This window comes from Dermacentor andersoni, chromosome 11 (genome assembly GCF_023375885.2).
Source record: "Dermacentor andersoni chromosome 11, qqDerAnde1_hic_scaffold, whole genome shotgun sequence".
In the NCBI taxonomy this organism is placed as follows: domain Eukaryota; kingdom Metazoa; phylum Arthropoda; class Arachnida; order Ixodida; family Ixodidae; genus Dermacentor; species Dermacentor andersoni.
In genome coordinates this window covers 67881559-67898507 of record NC_092824.1, presented here as the reverse complement: position 1 = coordinate 67898507, position 16949 = coordinate 67881559, and the positions used below count along the sequence as shown (strand labels likewise).

The window sequence follows — 16949 nt, the reverse complement described above, 5'->3', positions numbered from 1 at the left end:
TAAATTCCAAGATTGCACGTGGAGGAACATCCCAAGTAATATTGTGCACTGTCCTTTCGTTCAATATATACAGGAAACCGGGCCAACTGGATCTGGTTCTGTAAGTTTGCCTTGATTACACTCCCTCTATTCGATGTCCAGCACATCGCTTATGTAAAAAAAAAATCTGGCTGTTCCTATTATGTAAACACAACGACGACTTTAAATGTAGATGCGATAAAGCTGCCTCTATCGGTTTGTTGTTTCCAGGTGCCAGTATTTACAATACCAAGCGGGGTGAGTTGCTCGCAATGGTATGCAAATTTTTTTTTTCACCGTCCTTTCGCATTTGGTAACCTCGTAATTTACTATGAACGGGACAATTCATTACACCAGTGAAACACGTTTCCTTTCTGTAGAAATCGAATTACTTGTTTTCCTACATTTGTGCTTCGCTGTATTCAGGGATTTAAACCAACCACACAAGGCAAAGTAAGTTTTATCTCATTTTACCATCACAATGTATGTGTCGCCTACCGCTAATGAATATTGCTGTCGTGTGTCCCCCTTATATGAATGGGGAGACTATAACAAATTGTAGAAATAGTGCTGGTTCTTGGGTTTTTTTTTTTTCATTCCTGTGCCCAGAATACACAGAACAAGGCCGAGGTATGTTGCACAGAAAGAAAGGGAGTTGCTTTTTGAACAGCTGTCAACCCTCGATGTTCTCATAATTTGTAATCATGTTGAATAGGAAATTTAAAACGAAGTCTTTTTTTCCTTGGATTAGAACCCCAAGGTTTATTGCCCATCCTTCTATGTTTCTATGTACAGGAGACCAAACCAACTGGCTCTGGTCCTGTTACTTCGGTTTGATTCCACTCCAGCTGTTCTATGCCTAGCACACCGCTTGTAAGAACAAAAATCAGGCTGCCCTTATTGTATCAACACGAGGACGAGTTTATGCATTGAAGCGATACAGCTGGCTTTGTAGGTCTGTTGATTCCCGGCGCGGTGAGTTGCTCTGAATGGAATGCAGGTTTTTTTTTCACCATCTTACGGCATTTGGCAATATTGTAATTTATTAAAAACTGGGCACATCTTTGGAATAGTGAAATACATTTCTTCCGTGCAATGACCCCAATCGTTATTTCCCACAATATTGTCTTTCCTTGCATTCAGGGATCAGGACCTACGAGCCTAGAAGCTGTAATTTTATCTTATTCCACTACCACTAATTTATGACTCGTCTAGTGTTATTGAATATTCCCATTGGCTGTTCCACTTATACAAACTCAGAAACCATAATATGTCTCGGAGGAATAATGCAGAATCTGTTGGTTTGTTAATTCTAGCGGCCAGAATCTACTGAGCTGGCCGTGCTAAGTTCCTCGAAAGAAATAGAATTTCTTTTTCCACAGTTGTCTCAGTTGAAGCTCTCGTAATATGTAATGAGGTTCAAAGGTTAATTTAAAGAGAGCTCTTTTGCCCTTAAATTAAAAATATGCGATTTATTGTCCACCACTTCTTTCATTTTATTTAGGAACCATCAGGCTCTGTCACTGTAAGTATGGCTCAGTTCCACTCCTTCTTTTCTACGCCTAGCATATAGCTAATGAAAATAGAACCAGGCTGTTCTTATTGTCTAAACGCAAATAGAATCTAATATGTGGAATTTATATAGCTGCCTCTATCGGTGTGTTGTTTCCAGGGGGAAGAATCTACAGAACCTGGCGAGGTGAGTTTCTCGCAAGCTAACGTCGTTTTTTTTCACCATGTTACCGCATTGCAATATCGTAACATGTTATAAACTAAACGAATAATTGGAATAGGGAAATACGTTTCCCCAGTGTTAGAACCCAATTCCTTATTTTCCACCATTTTGTCTGTCTTGCATTCAGGGACCTAAACTTACAAGCCCAGGCACAGTGTGTTTTATCCCATTCCATAATCGTTAATGCGTGCCCCGTCTATCTCTAATGCATAATGGGGTCGTGTGTTCCACTTCTACAAACTGAAATAGCTTAATATAATTCAGCGGAATAATGCTGGTTCTGTTGACTTCTTGTTTTCAGTGGCCAAAGACTACCAAACCAGGCGCGGTAAGTTCCTCGAATGAAGCGGAGTTTCTACATCCACAGTTGTCTCAGTTGCAGCCTTTGTAATTTTTATGGAGGTTCAAAAGTGAATTCTAAGAGAACGCGTTTCTCTTTGGTGGGAAACGTCAAGATGTATCCTGCGCAACTCTTTCTTTCAATGTGCACACTAAACCAAGCGAACTGGCTCTGGCTCCGCAAATTTGGTTCAATTCCGCTCTCTGTATTCGCGCCTTGGATACCGCTAATGAAAATTTAACAAGGCTGTTCCTACTCTGTGAGCACAAATGCCATCATATATATAAAAGGGATATGGCGGCCTCTATCGGTTCCTTGTTTCCAGCCGCCAGAATCTATGAAGACACCCGCGCTTTAGCTCGCATAGCAATACTTCCTTTTTTTGGCCCTGTACCGCCTCTTGACTTGATATTATAGTTTGTTATAAACTTGCGAAGAGTAAGTGTATACATTTGCTCTGTGCAAAGAAGCCCCAGCGCTCTGGTGCCACCATTTTGTCTTTCTGTGCATTCAGCGATCCAAACCTTTCTGTGCATTCAGCGATCCAAACGAACATGCTTGGGCGTAGTGAGCTTTATCGCCCTCCTTTAATGCGAGCATATATATGCCGCGGTAGTCGCCAACGAATATTGAAGCGGGCTTTTCTTCATATGCGATCGCATAATCATTGATATAAATAGGCGCAATAATGCTGGCGCTATGCGTTTCTTGATTTTGGCGGCCAGAAGCTACTGAACCAAGCACGGTAAGTTCCTCCAGCGAAAATAGAGCTCCTCTTCTCGGAGATGTCACTCGTAAGTTTCCGATACCTTCTGCTTGGGTTGGAAGGTCGATTCAGTAAGATGCTCTTTCTTCCGTCATTTCTGCCCCAATTTACGGGGTGATAATTTTTAGGGTGAAGGGCACTTTTGAATATCGCCTGCGGCACGTAGCATAATTGAGCTGCTTGAGCTGGATTGTTCGAAGAGGTGGACATTACTGGCATGAGAAATCTGACCCCATGTTCTACTAATTAACAATCACTAAATACCTGCTTATTTAATTGCTTTATGACACATATCGTAATTTATTAATTGTAGTCTGTGACCCTGCAAGACGTATCCACTTGAAATGAATTTCCAGGATGAGACCTGTCTTGAGGTTTATTTCCCAAAGTGCGGAACGAAATACATGGGCTCGCCAGTCACTTTCCTGCTTCTATACTCAAAAGGGCGTTTTCTTTAGAAAGTAAGTGGAACTAGATTGCACTTTTATGGCAACTATATTGGCACATATCTCCAAACAGGCGTCATTCTGGAAATTCGATGCCTACAACTTGCAAGCATACCGGCTACAATTTGTAAATTGCAAATTTGTGCCATCAAGTAATTATTTCAAATGACAACTGGTGGATCTTTCCTAATTATTCAAATATGCGTTTCGTGTTTTCGTGCAAGTAATGTCCGCCTCTGCAACAGGCTAGCTTTATATTTATAGGCTATTTTATCTATATGCATATTATATTTTCTACATATATTATTATCGGTTATACTATAATATAGATATATAATTATGTCATCTATTTTATAGGTTATTTCATAATTAGGCTATTTTTATCTGCAACAGGCTATTTTTAAAAATTACGTAAATCTTCAATATGGTCACCCTGTATGTAGTCCCTCATCTGTAGAGCGCAGCAGATACTTGCCCGTTCCTGCGGGGAGCTTCGCGGTGGTCCCTCGGCGTCGTCGTAACACAGCGAACGAACGCAGGGAAGGATGAAAGACTTTCCCCGAAAATAGTATGAAAAAACACGTGCAGGCGACTGCTCTGTCGGGTCTTGATCAACTGAGGCGTATCTGCCTTTGTATCTTGTATGGCCTGTTTGTAAAATTTAATTTCAGTAACGATAGCTGCATGTTTTAAGCATGTAATGCTTTTAGCTACCATTGTCGTTCACCTTCAAGTGACCTTAACCCAAAAGCCAGAGTGGGTGCCCGGGCACTCAGACGAGAACATCGGGGCATCGTTGCTGACAAGGAAATTTATTGACCCGTAGGCACGCTTACAACTGTAGTACGAACGAAAAGTACAATATAAAGCACATCACATGTAATACATCATACTTGCTGTAAACAAAACACATTAACAAATGAAATAATAAATGGTGTCTACTTGACACTGGCTTTGCGACACAGAACAACACCAACAACAACAACAAAACTCATTACCGCATCCACGCAAAAGCATTATTGTCCGCCTCGAATTTATGAAAGGTACCCGGGGCACATACAGATACAGTCTGAACTCAGGCAACAGAATTGAGCATTATTCTGGCTGTAGAAAGACTTTGCCTCGGGAGACGGTTATGTACCGCGTAGACCAGCGGCGAAGAAACTCGGCTTCACCGAGTTTGAACAACTGTTCTTCAACATGACCCCATATTATCACCCGTAGTTTCCGCATTCTGGGGTACATTGCTCTATTTGACTGCCGAGATCGTTCTGCGATGTTACGGAAGCACCACAAAATGTAGCTAGCGCTGTAGTAGACGAGACTCTCAAACCGATCTCGGCGCTGCGGTGGCCGCACGATGGATATTCCGAACATTCTTGCAACTAGCTTCCAGAAGGTGCGTGCTACAACGCAGTCCTTTACTACATGCGCGTTGGTCTCTGTTTGTGCGCAATATATGCATTTATTATTCGCTACCATATGCCAGCGTTCAAGCCGGTCTCTGGTAGGTAGAATGCCCCACTGATATTGCCAATGAAAATCCTTCACTTGAGAGGGCAAATCAGGTGAAAGCACAGCTGTCCATGTTTGTGTAGTAGCTGTCCGTGGAGGTACAGCTGTCTCACACAACATTTCACAAAGCCTGGAAACTGGTGTCGCACGCCACTTTGTAATTCTTAGTTGTACAAGCTGGCTTTGCAAGCGCGCAGCCGCCGCATACTGCGGTGCTGGCGTTACCGCCGTCGGAAGCAAGTTGCCTGTACTCTGCGGCATAAGTGTTCGACGGTAATGGCCCAGCCAATAAAGGAGCAGTGGCTTACCAGGGTACTCATCATCATCAAGTAGATCACATGTACTCTTAGTGCACAACAGCCTACCGAATGTAACTATGCACGGCAAGCTCCATCCTCCGCTGGATTTTGGCAGACGCAAAAATTGCTGCGCTACGTATTGCGACTTGTTTAGCCAGAACCACGAGAAAAAAAGTTAGTTTACTACTCGTACTGTTGGTGACGGCGGGAGAGCTACCCTTGGAGCAAACCACAGTTTACTGCACAATACGTTCTTAATGAAGAAAGCCCTTTCTGCAAGCGGCACTGGCGACGCAGTCACTGCTTCTGACCGTTCTTTAATGGAGCTGACAATGTCTCGCCACGTGTGAGGTGAAACACCACTTGTACAAAATTTGATACCTAGTATTTGCATATGCTCGGTCTGTTTAATGTTCCCTGGTAGCGTTATTTCGCCGCGACCTAAATTTAATGCTTCACGTTGCGAGAACAAAACGAGATCATCCGAGCAACCAGCCAGAACTTAAGAAAATGCGGTCTCTGGCCCCCAACCCTTTCTACAGGACCGCATTACATACGCTAGTTATTGCCCAAGCCACTTAAAAAAAATATTGCTTTCGAGTTCTTCCTAATGTTTGTTCACAGTATCCCTAAAGCTGTAACTTCTGGTACGCTGAAGTTTTATTTCTCATTTCCAAAAGGCCACGTCCAAAACACAGATCCAGGGCACTGTACATTTGCTTATGATCTTTTGGCTCTCAGGCAGGGTTGCCTGTGCTGTTTTCAAAGCCAGCGGTCCGTGAGTTACGTGGCGCGGGTTTGCCGCCGGCTCGAGAGATGGCGCCACACTGCAGGACCAAGCCGGCAGTGTCCGGCGCACCGCGGATGGCTATTCAGCAGGTTTATGTGGTATGGTGTGGTGTGTGGTGGGGTGGGGCGTGCTGTAGCGAACATGCACTATACCAGTTTTACGATTGTGGCTATAACATCACTTCTACCTAATCTACTTTGCCGGTAGCCATTTCATGCTTGCATCTACTCCCGATTATGATAGAGCAATGATATTTTTCGCCGCTTATCACTATTTAATAGAGGCCTCTCGAATATATGGCATGCGTAAGACTTAAGTGTGTTCAATTTTTTTTTCTGCCTTCTTTCTACCTTGCAGTCACCACGCTCGACTTCGGCCGTGGTAAGTCTCTCTCTTATACTACCTCCTGCTTGCGAAGATATACTCGGGCAAAAATGTTCTGACCATATCAATTCTCCTTTCAATACATAGTTATTAGCACGCTGCAAAAACTGCAAGGAGGAGCTCCTTGCAGTTTTCTTTCCTTCTCTATCAGGACTCTCTGCCTTAAACGAAACAATAAAAATTTAGCCTAGCTGCCGTGAGTGCCTTCCGCGCAACCATTTGCAATGGTCGGTTCATTTCCTTCACTCTCCCATGACTTCACTTGGAGACCCTCTCCTATCGCAATACCGGATAAACTTATTGTTGCTTCTGATGGTCATTCCACATCTTCCCCATTTTCTAGGGAGCAGATTTGTTGTCCCCACGGACGGTAATGGGCGAGGTCGCCAAATTGCACCAGTGTGGGCCGGAGTGCCCCAGTGCGCCCTTTCATGCAATCATCGTCGCCACAGGGGGGCTCCGGTGCACACTGATGCGATCTGCCGAATTCGGCTTAAGTATTTTATTGATATTGTTCTCACTGCTGCTGCTAGATTAACGCGTACTCTGACCGCCTCCACGGCGTAGCAGTGCACCTGAAAACCACAATCAGGCCGAGGACGAAAGAGCGACGGACTTACTGCTGTTGCAAGTCAGCTGTCTCTCGCGCCTTTGCGCCTACCGCCATTTGCCTAGCTGCCAACTCCCCTACGCTCTCACGTTCGTGCGATATGCAACGCGTTATTTTTTCATGCGATGCAGGCTTGTGAACCATGTCATTGTTGACAATACAATCCAACTTACCTGGGCGTACTCCTAGAACATGTGGGATGTGCTTGCATCAACACATAGAGTGGGAACTAAATAACGTTCTAAGATTAATCTTTTTTTTTTTCACTGTGAACTCAAGAGCGTCAGTTCTTCCTATATTGGAGATTGTTAGTAATACTGCCATGTTCATTCACCTGGAATGCGGACAGGCTTCAAGATTTCAATCACCTAATTGTGCTTCAAAAGAGATTCACGTTTAATTTGTTTTGTTTACGAAAACGTGTCCCTGACAAAATGCGGGTGACCATGTGTAACAGCTCAAATGGATTGTAATTCGTGTACCGATATCACCAAACTAGTGCTGGCCTCAGCATTTATACCTTAAACGAAATAACCAAAAGCCAAGTCAAATTGATCATTACGTAAATGTTTATTACATAAAATCACATATGCTAATGGGGTTTAGTCCACATCGTGATACACATTTCTGTTTATTTTTATCGAACTATCAACCACAGAAGATTCCTCAGCAAGCCTGTTCCACATACAAATTATTTGATGTACACATGAGAAGATACTTCGAACGATATGTTGCCGTGGTAGTTATGGTACAATATTCAAGCATTACCCCAGTTCAAGAACCGACAGTGCCGAATATATCCATTTCCTCATTCTGGAATTATGTGAGAGGATTTCTGAAGTGAAGGCGCTAAAAAGACGGAGGACAACGAAGAAACACACACACACAGGGCGCCTAACCAACACGCCCAACTATCCATCCTAATATGTGAGAGGCTTCGGAATGGTAGGTGCAATATTTCTGATCGTTGGGTTTTCTGTATTTTGCTGGTCTCTGGCATCATCGTCATGAGAATATTTGATTTCGTCGCATCAGAAGAAACGTTTATAAGGTAAACTAAAATTATCCTCACCTTGCACAACTTGAGCTTATTTATATCCGCAGATTTCCTAACCTGATCAGTGTATCTCTATTCCTGTGTGACCATTGACTCTCCTGTTCCACTTGTACGCATTGATCTAGTATACCGATTGTTAATTTGGAGTGCCTTCCGTGCTTCCACTACAGCAATTGTTGATACTATAACATCTATGTCATATACTTGTCAATGGCCTTTATTTGAACTCTTGCATTTATATTGTTACGGTGAAGGGAAGGAAGAAGTTCGATTGGACGAGAGGAAGATGAAGTCTGGCAGTTGCCTGAACACCATTAACCTCAGTTGTAAATATACATTATTTTACACTCGTGGGCCTGCTTTCTTCCTGCAACATTTTGGTGGAGGTGCGCGGTACAATCACGGAACTTCGCAGCGGACGTGATCTACCTGCCGCCATAATGGCAAATCAACCGACACAAGCGACAACGCCTCAGCAGCCCGTGCCAACGGTCATCCTCACGCATCCGCGGGACCCAGGGATATTTTGTGGCACGGACAACGCCGATGTCGAGGACTGGCTTACGATGTACGAGCGAGTGTGCGACAACAACACGTGGGATCCAACAATGATGCTAGCAAGCGTGATATTTTATCTAAGAGGAACTGCGAAGCAATGGTACGACACACACGAAGCTGACCTAACGAGCTGGGATGTCTGCAAAGAAAAAATGCGGGACCTGTTTGGCAGACCTGTCGGTCGTCAGCTGGCAGCAAAAAAAGAACTTGCGTGCCGCGCTCAGACGTCCACAGAATCCTATGTCATGTACATACAGGATGTGCTGGCCCTCTGTCGCAAGGCTGATGACAACATGACTGATGCAGACAAGATTGGTCACATACTGAAAGGTATTGCTGACGATGCATTCAATCTCCTGATGTGTAAGGATTGTGCCACTGTCGATGCAATTGTAAAGGAGTGTCGGCGCTTCGAACAAGCGAAGGGCCGCCGCGTCGCTCAAGCTTTCGACCGATCGCCCAATACCGCCGCGACATCTTCTTGCGAAGACCCGCCGCGCTTCGTTCAGCCCGCAGGACCGGAAGATATCACGCGCATCGTTCGCCGTGAGCTTGAGGCCATGGCTCCGGCTCCAGTTCATCCCGACTGTCGGGAAAAGCGTGCCTGCTATCTCCCTTACACAAGCGGTCGTTCGGGAGGAAATAGCAAGTTTGGGCATTCCATCTCTCTGCTCGGTCCGCCATACAAACACCTGCCAGATTTCTCCGGCCGCTCGCTCCCAGACGCGAAGCTTTCCGCCACCCCGTCGCAACCCAGCTGACTGGCGCACAGCGGATGATAAACCCATCTGCTTTAATTGTTCCTGTATTGGACACATCGCCCGTCATTGCCGCAACCACTGGTCGTCGCCTCCTCGGTGGTCATCTCCGAGTCACTACCGCCAAGTACCAGACAATCCCACTTTCTCGCCCTATACGCCGACTAGGAACATCAACGCCGACAGTGCTCCACCAAGATCTAGCCGCTCCCCGTCTCCGCAAGGTCGTAGGTCCCGTTCGCCTCTCGTTCACCGCTCTTCGTCCCCTTCTGCAACCGGTCGCTTTGCTTCGGGAAACTAGGCGGTGCAGCTCCCGGAGGTGGAACTGCAACTACGACCCGGCCCACAAATCCTTTGTTGACCCTGCCTACATGTGGAAACCTACTGGACATTGAAGTTGATGGCGTTCCTGTTAGATCTCTCGTTGATACAGGAGCGCAGCTTTCAGTTATGAGCGCTGCTCTCCGCCGAAGGCTCAAGAAGGTTCTGACACCCGCCGTACTGGGCACTGTGCGAGTCGCCGATGGGAGTACTTCACCTGTCCTTAGAATGTGCACAGCACGTGTGACCATTGAGGCCCATTATACCGTTGTTCTATTTATCGTCCTTGAACACTGTCCGCACGACCTAATTCTCGGCCTCGACTTCCTTTCGAAACACTCTGCCCAAATTAACTGCTCCGCAGGTGTTGTACAGTTGGACCTGCCGCTTCCTGCCGACACAACAACTTGTGCTTCACACCGCTTATGTTCTGCTGAGTTTGCAAGGCTGTCTCCACAAGCGGCTACAAATGTCCTCCTGACGCCCTGTCCTCCCGTAACTGATGGCGAGTACGTCGTGTCGCCGCTTAGTGACGTGGGTTTGTCGCGCAATATTGCCCTGCCGAGCACCTCAGTCCGTATTCGCGAAAACTGCACTCGCATGCCTATCCTCAATTTTGGATTTTCGTCGCATGTGCTGCCACACGGTATCGCCATAGCGCATATCACTCCTTTGGAAGAATTTGAGGTTTCTTTGACCTCTGAATCCTTCCTCAGTATCAATGGACCATTGTCACCCACTCCTCCGTACTCGACGCCTACGGACGATGTTTCTAAGGTGATCGCCCCTGACCTTCCTTCCGAGCAAACAGCAGCTCTTCGTCACCTCCTGTCATCTTATCGGGACATCTTTGATTTGGATCCACTTTGCCAGACATCTGTTGTCACGCATCGCATCAACACCGGTGACGCCAGCCCCATTCATAGGCGGCCATATCGTGTATCCGCAACAGAAAGGGCCATCATACAAAAAGAGGTAGACAGGATGATGGACAACGACATCATTGAACCTTCAAGTAGCCCGTGGGCATCACCAGTTGTCTTAGTAAAGAAGAAAGGCAACTCGTGGCACTTCTGCGTTGACTACCGTCACTTCAACAGGATAACAAAGAAGGGTGTTTATCCCCTGCCTCGCATTGATGACGCTCTTGACTGCCTTCACGTATCCCAATACTTTTCATCAACTGACCTTCGCTCCGGTTATTGGCAGATTTGCGTCGATGAGATGGACCGCGAGAAAACCACCTTCGTCACACCGGACGGTCTGTACCAATTTAAAGTCATGCCCTTTGGATTATGCAATGCGCCAGCTACATTCGAGCGCATGATAGACCCTCTCTTGCGCGGCTAGAAGTGGTCTACATGCCTCTGTTACCTCGACGATGCGATTGTGTTTTCGCCGAACTTTGAGAGCCATCTGCGGCGCCTCACAACCATACTCTCCGTGTTTCGTAGGGCTGGCCTTCAGCTAAACTCCTCCAAGTGCCATTTCGGTCGCCGTGAAATTAACATGCTCGGCCATCTCGTAAACGCCGCCGGAATCAAACCTGATCCACAGAAAGTTCACGCCGTGCGAAATTTTCCTGTACCTTGTTCCACAAACGATGTCCGTAGGTTTCTGGGCTTATGCTCTTATTTCCGGCGATTTGTGAAAAAATTTGCCGACATAGCTCACCCTCTCACTGACCTTCTTAAGAAAGACGTCTCTTTCTCTTGGGGACCACTGCAGGAGAAAACGTTCTCTACCTTGATTGAGCGGCTTACAACTTCCCCAATTCTGCCGCACTTTGACCCTTCTGCGCCCACTGAAGTACGGACTGACGCGAGTAATCATGGCATCGGCGCTGTCCTCGCTCAGCGTCAACAGGGCCAAGACCATGTCATCGCTTACGCTAGCTGCCTTCTTTCCAAGCCCGATCGAAATTACTCCATTACTGAGAGAGAATGTCTCGCGCTCGTATGGGCGGTCGCGAAATTTCAGCCGTACCTTTTCGGTCGGAGCTTCTGCGTCGTAACCGATCATCACGCCCTCTGCTGGCTCTCCTCTTTGAAGGACCCAACTGGACGACTTGCACGTTGGGCCTTGCGTCTACAAGAACATACATTTTCTATTATGTATAAATCAGGGCGCCTGCATAAAGACGCTGACTGCCTGTCCCGCAATACCGTGGACCAACCGGACGATACCGATGCAGACTCGGACATCAATGTTCTATCCCTCTCCGGCTTCCTCCATATTGGCGACGAGCAGCGCAAAGTTCCTGTTCGTCGAACACTTATGGAGCGCCTAAGCTCCTCGCCCAATGCCCCGTCCCTCCGGATGTTCAGCTTGCGCGGTGGAACTTTATACCGTCGTAGCGTTCGTCCTGACGGCCCGGAGCTCCTTCGAGTCGTTCCCAAGCACCTTCGACTAGCCGTTCTCCAGCAACTTCACGACGCTCCTACTGCTGGACATCTGGGCATCACTCGTACATACGACCGCCTGCGGCGACGCTTCTTCTGGCCCGGCATTTATCGCTCGGTGCGCCGTTATGTCGCTTCTTGCGACCTGTGTCAGCGCCGGAAGACGCCTGCTATGCCTCCCGCTGGTTTGCTGCAACCAATTGATATCCCTACAGAGCCCTTCTTCCGGGTGGGCCTAGACCTCCTTGGCCCCTTTCCAATTTACTACAAAGGAAACAAATGGATTGCTGTAGCAACCGATTATGCCACGAGATATGCCATCGCACGAGCGCTACCAACCAGCTGCGCTACAGATGTCGCCGACTTCTTACTATACGACGTCATCCTGCACCACGGTGCCCCTCACCAGTTGCTCACGGATCGCGGCCGCTACTTTCTATCGAAGGTCGTCGATGATCTGCTCCGCTCCTGTTCTACAGAACACCAGATTGCTGCCGCGTACCACCCTCAAACGAACGGCCTCACCGAGCGACTCAACCGCACGCTAACTGAAATGCTGGCCATGTACGTTTCCGACGATCACCGCGACTGGGACGTCGCTTTACCATACATCACTTTCGCATACAACTCGTCCCGTCACGATACTGCCGGATTTTCACCATTTTACCTGTTGTATGGCCGCGACCCCACCTTGCCCTTTGACACGTTGCTACCTTCCGCAGTACAATCACCCAGCACTGATTACGCTCGCGGTGCTATTGACTTAGCCGCCCAGGCCCGAGAAGTCACCCGTCATCGCCTCACAGTCTCGCAAGCTTCTCAAAAGCGACGCTACGACCTTCGGCACCGAGACTCCAATTTTTCACCTGGTTCCCTTGTCCTTCTCTGGACGCCTTCACGTCGCGTCGGCTTGTCAGAAAAACTACTTTCCCGTTATTCCGGACCGTACCAGATCTTACGCCAACTGTCCGACGTGACATACGAGATCGCCCCAGTCGGTCAGCCTTCACTGCCTTCCAACGTCACCAGCGATGTTGTTCACGCCCCCTCATTAAGTGAGGCTCAATAACTTGCACCGGGACGGAGCTACTCCGCCGGGAGGGTGATGTTACGGTGTGGGGAAGGAAGAAGTTGGATTGGACGAGAGCAAGACGAAGTCTGGCAGTTGCCTGAACCCCATTAACCTCAGTTGTAAATGTACATTATTTTACACTCGTGGGCCTGCTTTCTTCCTGCAACAATATTATTGGCATGTTCTATGATTAAATATCAAAAGGTCATACACAACCACTTCCTTCCATGTTTTTTTTTCTACGTAGGCTGATCAAACCAAATTACCAGAAACGGTAAGCACCTTGAATTTCAAGGTCTACTGCAAAATGCACTTCTTTGTTTGCCTTGCGAACACAATCCTAAGTCTAAAGTGAGGTAATTCTCATAAATGAAAAAGTGTATATAAGTGCTGCTTATGGACTGTTGGCTCATACTGAAGAAGCAACCAACTGGGAAAAATACAAGAGCGGAAAGAAGGAGAGGACAAAGCGTGCACTATCAAATTTTATTCAATGAAACAGCAAGAAGTCAAAACCTTTCGAGATGTCGAATATGATGGGAATGCCTTTATTGATGAGTATGCTTTCTTGAATTTCTTGCAGTAAATATTGGTAGTATCTGCTCTGTCTTCTCGTTTTGTCCTCCCTTCTTTGATTTTGCGCCGTCCGTTACTTTGAAATTAGCAGATATACTCCGAAGAAAAAAACTTTGTCTCTCCGATAAGACGCTAAGCTGAGCCGTTTCTTGTGCGCGGTTAGTATTATGAAACAAATAGCCGCAACGCATGTTGCATGGATTTGCAAAGACGCTCACCTAGCCCGGCTTCATTTGCATGTGATTCCGAGACGACCAAAGTCATAGCAAACGTAACAGCGGCTGCTACTTGGACTTAACGTTGCCCTTCGCTATGACTAGTCCTCTGATTTAGACCTGTGTTAATGACATTATTCGGAGATTTTGTCACAAGTTTAATTCTTGATGCCTTTGAGCATAATCGCCCAGGGTAACGTTTTTAACGTTCTGCTTGTGTAACGGTCCAAAAGCAAATTCGTCAAATCTAGATCAATGCACCTATAATTGCTAAACAGCTTTCCCGCTGCATCTTCTCGTGTGACCACCAGAGACTACTGCTTTAGTCGTGCAAGATATGCTTGATTTCGCAGATTTTATATTTGAGCAACGATCATGCGGAGAAGTTGTGCCGACAAATGACAGAATGTCAACTTTCGTATAACTTCATCCCCTTTTGTTGACACAGGACGTAGAAAGCATTCCATCACTTTTGCCCTTCGTAGTACTTCTCTGTAACTGACGCCAGCTATAGGCTCACGGCTGGCAAGAATGGAGATTCCACGGCATGGCCCTATATGTGGTCGTGCTAACGAGATGTCGCAATTAATGAACACATTATTCCGAAATAAGTGCTTTTCAACTTGTAGCAATAAAGCGGCAGTTTATCAAAAAAAATTTCCTCGTTTTTGCGTTTTAGACACCCGAAAGCCCTGGTACTGAAACGGTGAGTCGTTACTTTTTGAAAATGTTACATACAATATTTGTAGAAATTTTCATATGCACGCTTCATTTTTCTCGACATATCATTTTCAAGGTGCCTCATTGAAACTGTTTTTTTTTTTTCATTAGTGCACGTTTGCATAGAAATAACGCGCTAGGTTGTTCCGAAGATCAGGATATGTTTTTGGATAAATTATTTGAAGCGCAAATGTCAAATGCACCACCTAGCAGAAGTGTGCACTTTCCGTTGTGCATTTAAAGATGAGTAATATACAAATTTAAGATAATGTATGCCGCATCATGTTCAAGTTAACGTGATTGTCTGCAGCATAATATCGATAGCAACCATAGTAACATCAAAGTAAAAGTTATTTGTGGTTATCTTCCAACCCACCCTTTAGACACCACAAACTAATGCTTCTGAAAAAATGACTCCTCTTTCTTAACGTTCTCCTTGCGTAATTGTCCAATAACAAATTCGCCAAATCTGCGGGTAACTATTAGCACTGAGTCTTGAAACTCCATATCAACACGAAAATGCTCATTATGCTTCTTTCGTGATTGCGCATTCCTCCATCCATTGATAGCCAACAGAAACGACTGGCTCCGAAACGGTAAGCGCTTGTTTGTTTCGATGTCTTATACGTTGCTATTAGGAAGTTAATTTTCTTTTTCGGCTAGTTTGGCCGTTGAGGTAATTATTAGCATCCTATGACGACAGGATACGCAGTCGCGCTGTAACAGTATAGGGCTCGTAGAGCGGGAAGGACAATTATGTCTGTTTGGCGCTGAATACTAGTGGTTCAGTCGTGGTAGATCTTTTGATGATGTTTGTATGCTGGTCCATTGTTATAAACAAACACAGCAATCGTACAGCGATCAGAGAAAAGCATGCGCAGCACAGCAGCCATCCAACTAATGTCGTCACTTTTGCCTCAGCACCGAAACGTGCATCTCTAGGACGTTCGCCACGCTTGATGCATTTAGTTTATTTTACTCGCGCCGCGTCAGAACTTTTAGAAACGCTGGCTTTCGTAGGAAACGGTTGCTTTTTTGTTTTTTCTGTAGATATATCCTCTTCAGGTGTCTTGCAAGTAATAGACGTTCAGACGTGGAGATGGTTCTCAATTTCCTATGGTGTGCTACCTTAAATCGGGGCTTCTTTGGTTCTGCTAAAACTGTGGTCCTCTGGTGAACTGCAATGACCGAATAATTTTTGGTAAGCCGACTTTTGTTTCCCCCGCTTCCAAATAGGGACCGGAAACACCCCGCACAGGAAAGGTAAGTGTTTCGAAGCGCTCACTTCTATTGCGTATTTTGTGTACGTATGACCAGACACGTAGAATATTTGCCCACCAACAGTATTAAATTCTGAGAACACGTCAAGATACTGTTGTATCTAATATGTTTAGAGTAGTTATCATCCTACAATTTAAAACCTCACTTTGTTTTAGTGCTACGGAAATTATGAAGATTCGGCTAGAATACTGACTACTCGCGTGCGAATTAAACCACACAAAGTTGGGAACAGACCAAAATGTTGGACCTTCTCGCTTTTTTGCCCGACGTCCTAGGCGCCAGCAAAGACAAGTCAGTAAGAGTGAGGTTTGAGTATTTGCGATTATTCTTCTCTTAACGCCTATCTTAATAATCACCATGCAAACAACCAAGTAGTCGTAGTGACGGTACCATAATGTAGTCCTGTATGTATATATGCGCAAAAAGCACAGACCATGCGTACCCACCCCCTTTAGGCGTCGTTGAACACCACAAAGAACAGGTTTACGCAGGGTTAGCATTCGCGTTCCCGGATGTACAAGAAACCTTGCGCACATCTATGATTTGTCAAGTGGCACAACACGACACGGCTCCTTTATCCGCTTAAGAACGAACTAAATCTTACTAATACCGTGCTAGGCTACAAAGCCCGAGAAACAAGTCGCCATTTTTTGCCTGACTACAGAAGTATCAAAATCAACCGGTTCACGCGCCGCGATAGAATATTTGAGGCAGAGCAGTTTGAGAATTGCCATTTGTTGGGCGTGTTGGTAAACTGAAAGCATATTTAGCCCCAGCAAACAAGGACGGAAGGGAGACGACACCACAATGGGCTGGCGCGTGGGGGTGTCCTCTCCCTTCCGTCCTTGTTTGCTGGCGCTGGATATGCTTTCAGTTCGAGTAGTTTGCACCGCTGTCTGTACTATACGAGAACTCGCTGGGAGCTTGGTCAATGACAAAAAAGCCTAGAACGCGGGAATCAGGTGGCAGCGCATTTATGTTACCACGTATTTATGTTCCAGACACCAGCAATTACACCTTATGTGACGGTAAGCTTACATTTTTTTCCCTGCTCTTTCCGTGAGACGTCAGAAACTTGCAAAGGAC

At 46.1% G+C, this 16949-nt stretch overlaps 1 protein-coding gene across 24 annotated transcripts in view; it reads left to right on the top strand.

The window, feature by feature from the left end:
• Positions 1-16949, top strand: part of LOC126517704 (uncharacterized) — a 317963-nt gene that overhangs the window by 253358 nt on the left and 47656 nt on the right. For 21 of the 24 annotated variants that reach the window (XM_072285412.1, XM_072285420.1, XM_072285416.1 and 18 more), the window contains 8 exons: positions 1691-1717; positions 2055-2081; positions 6267-6290; positions 13319-13345; positions 14542-14568; positions 15152-15178; positions 15819-15845; positions 16865-16891. In XM_072285412.1, the coding sequence (XP_072141513.1) occupies positions 1691-1717; positions 2055-2081; positions 6267-6290; positions 13319-13345; positions 14542-14568; positions 15152-15178; positions 15819-15845; positions 16865-16891 (213 nt within the window). The remainder of the gene's footprint in view (positions 1-1690; positions 1718-2054; positions 2082-6266; positions 6291-13318; positions 13346-14541; positions 14569-15151; positions 15179-15818; positions 15846-16864; positions 16892-16949) is intronic. The other 3 variants (XM_072285400.1, XM_072285401.1, XM_072285414.1) reach the window with 3 other exon arrangements.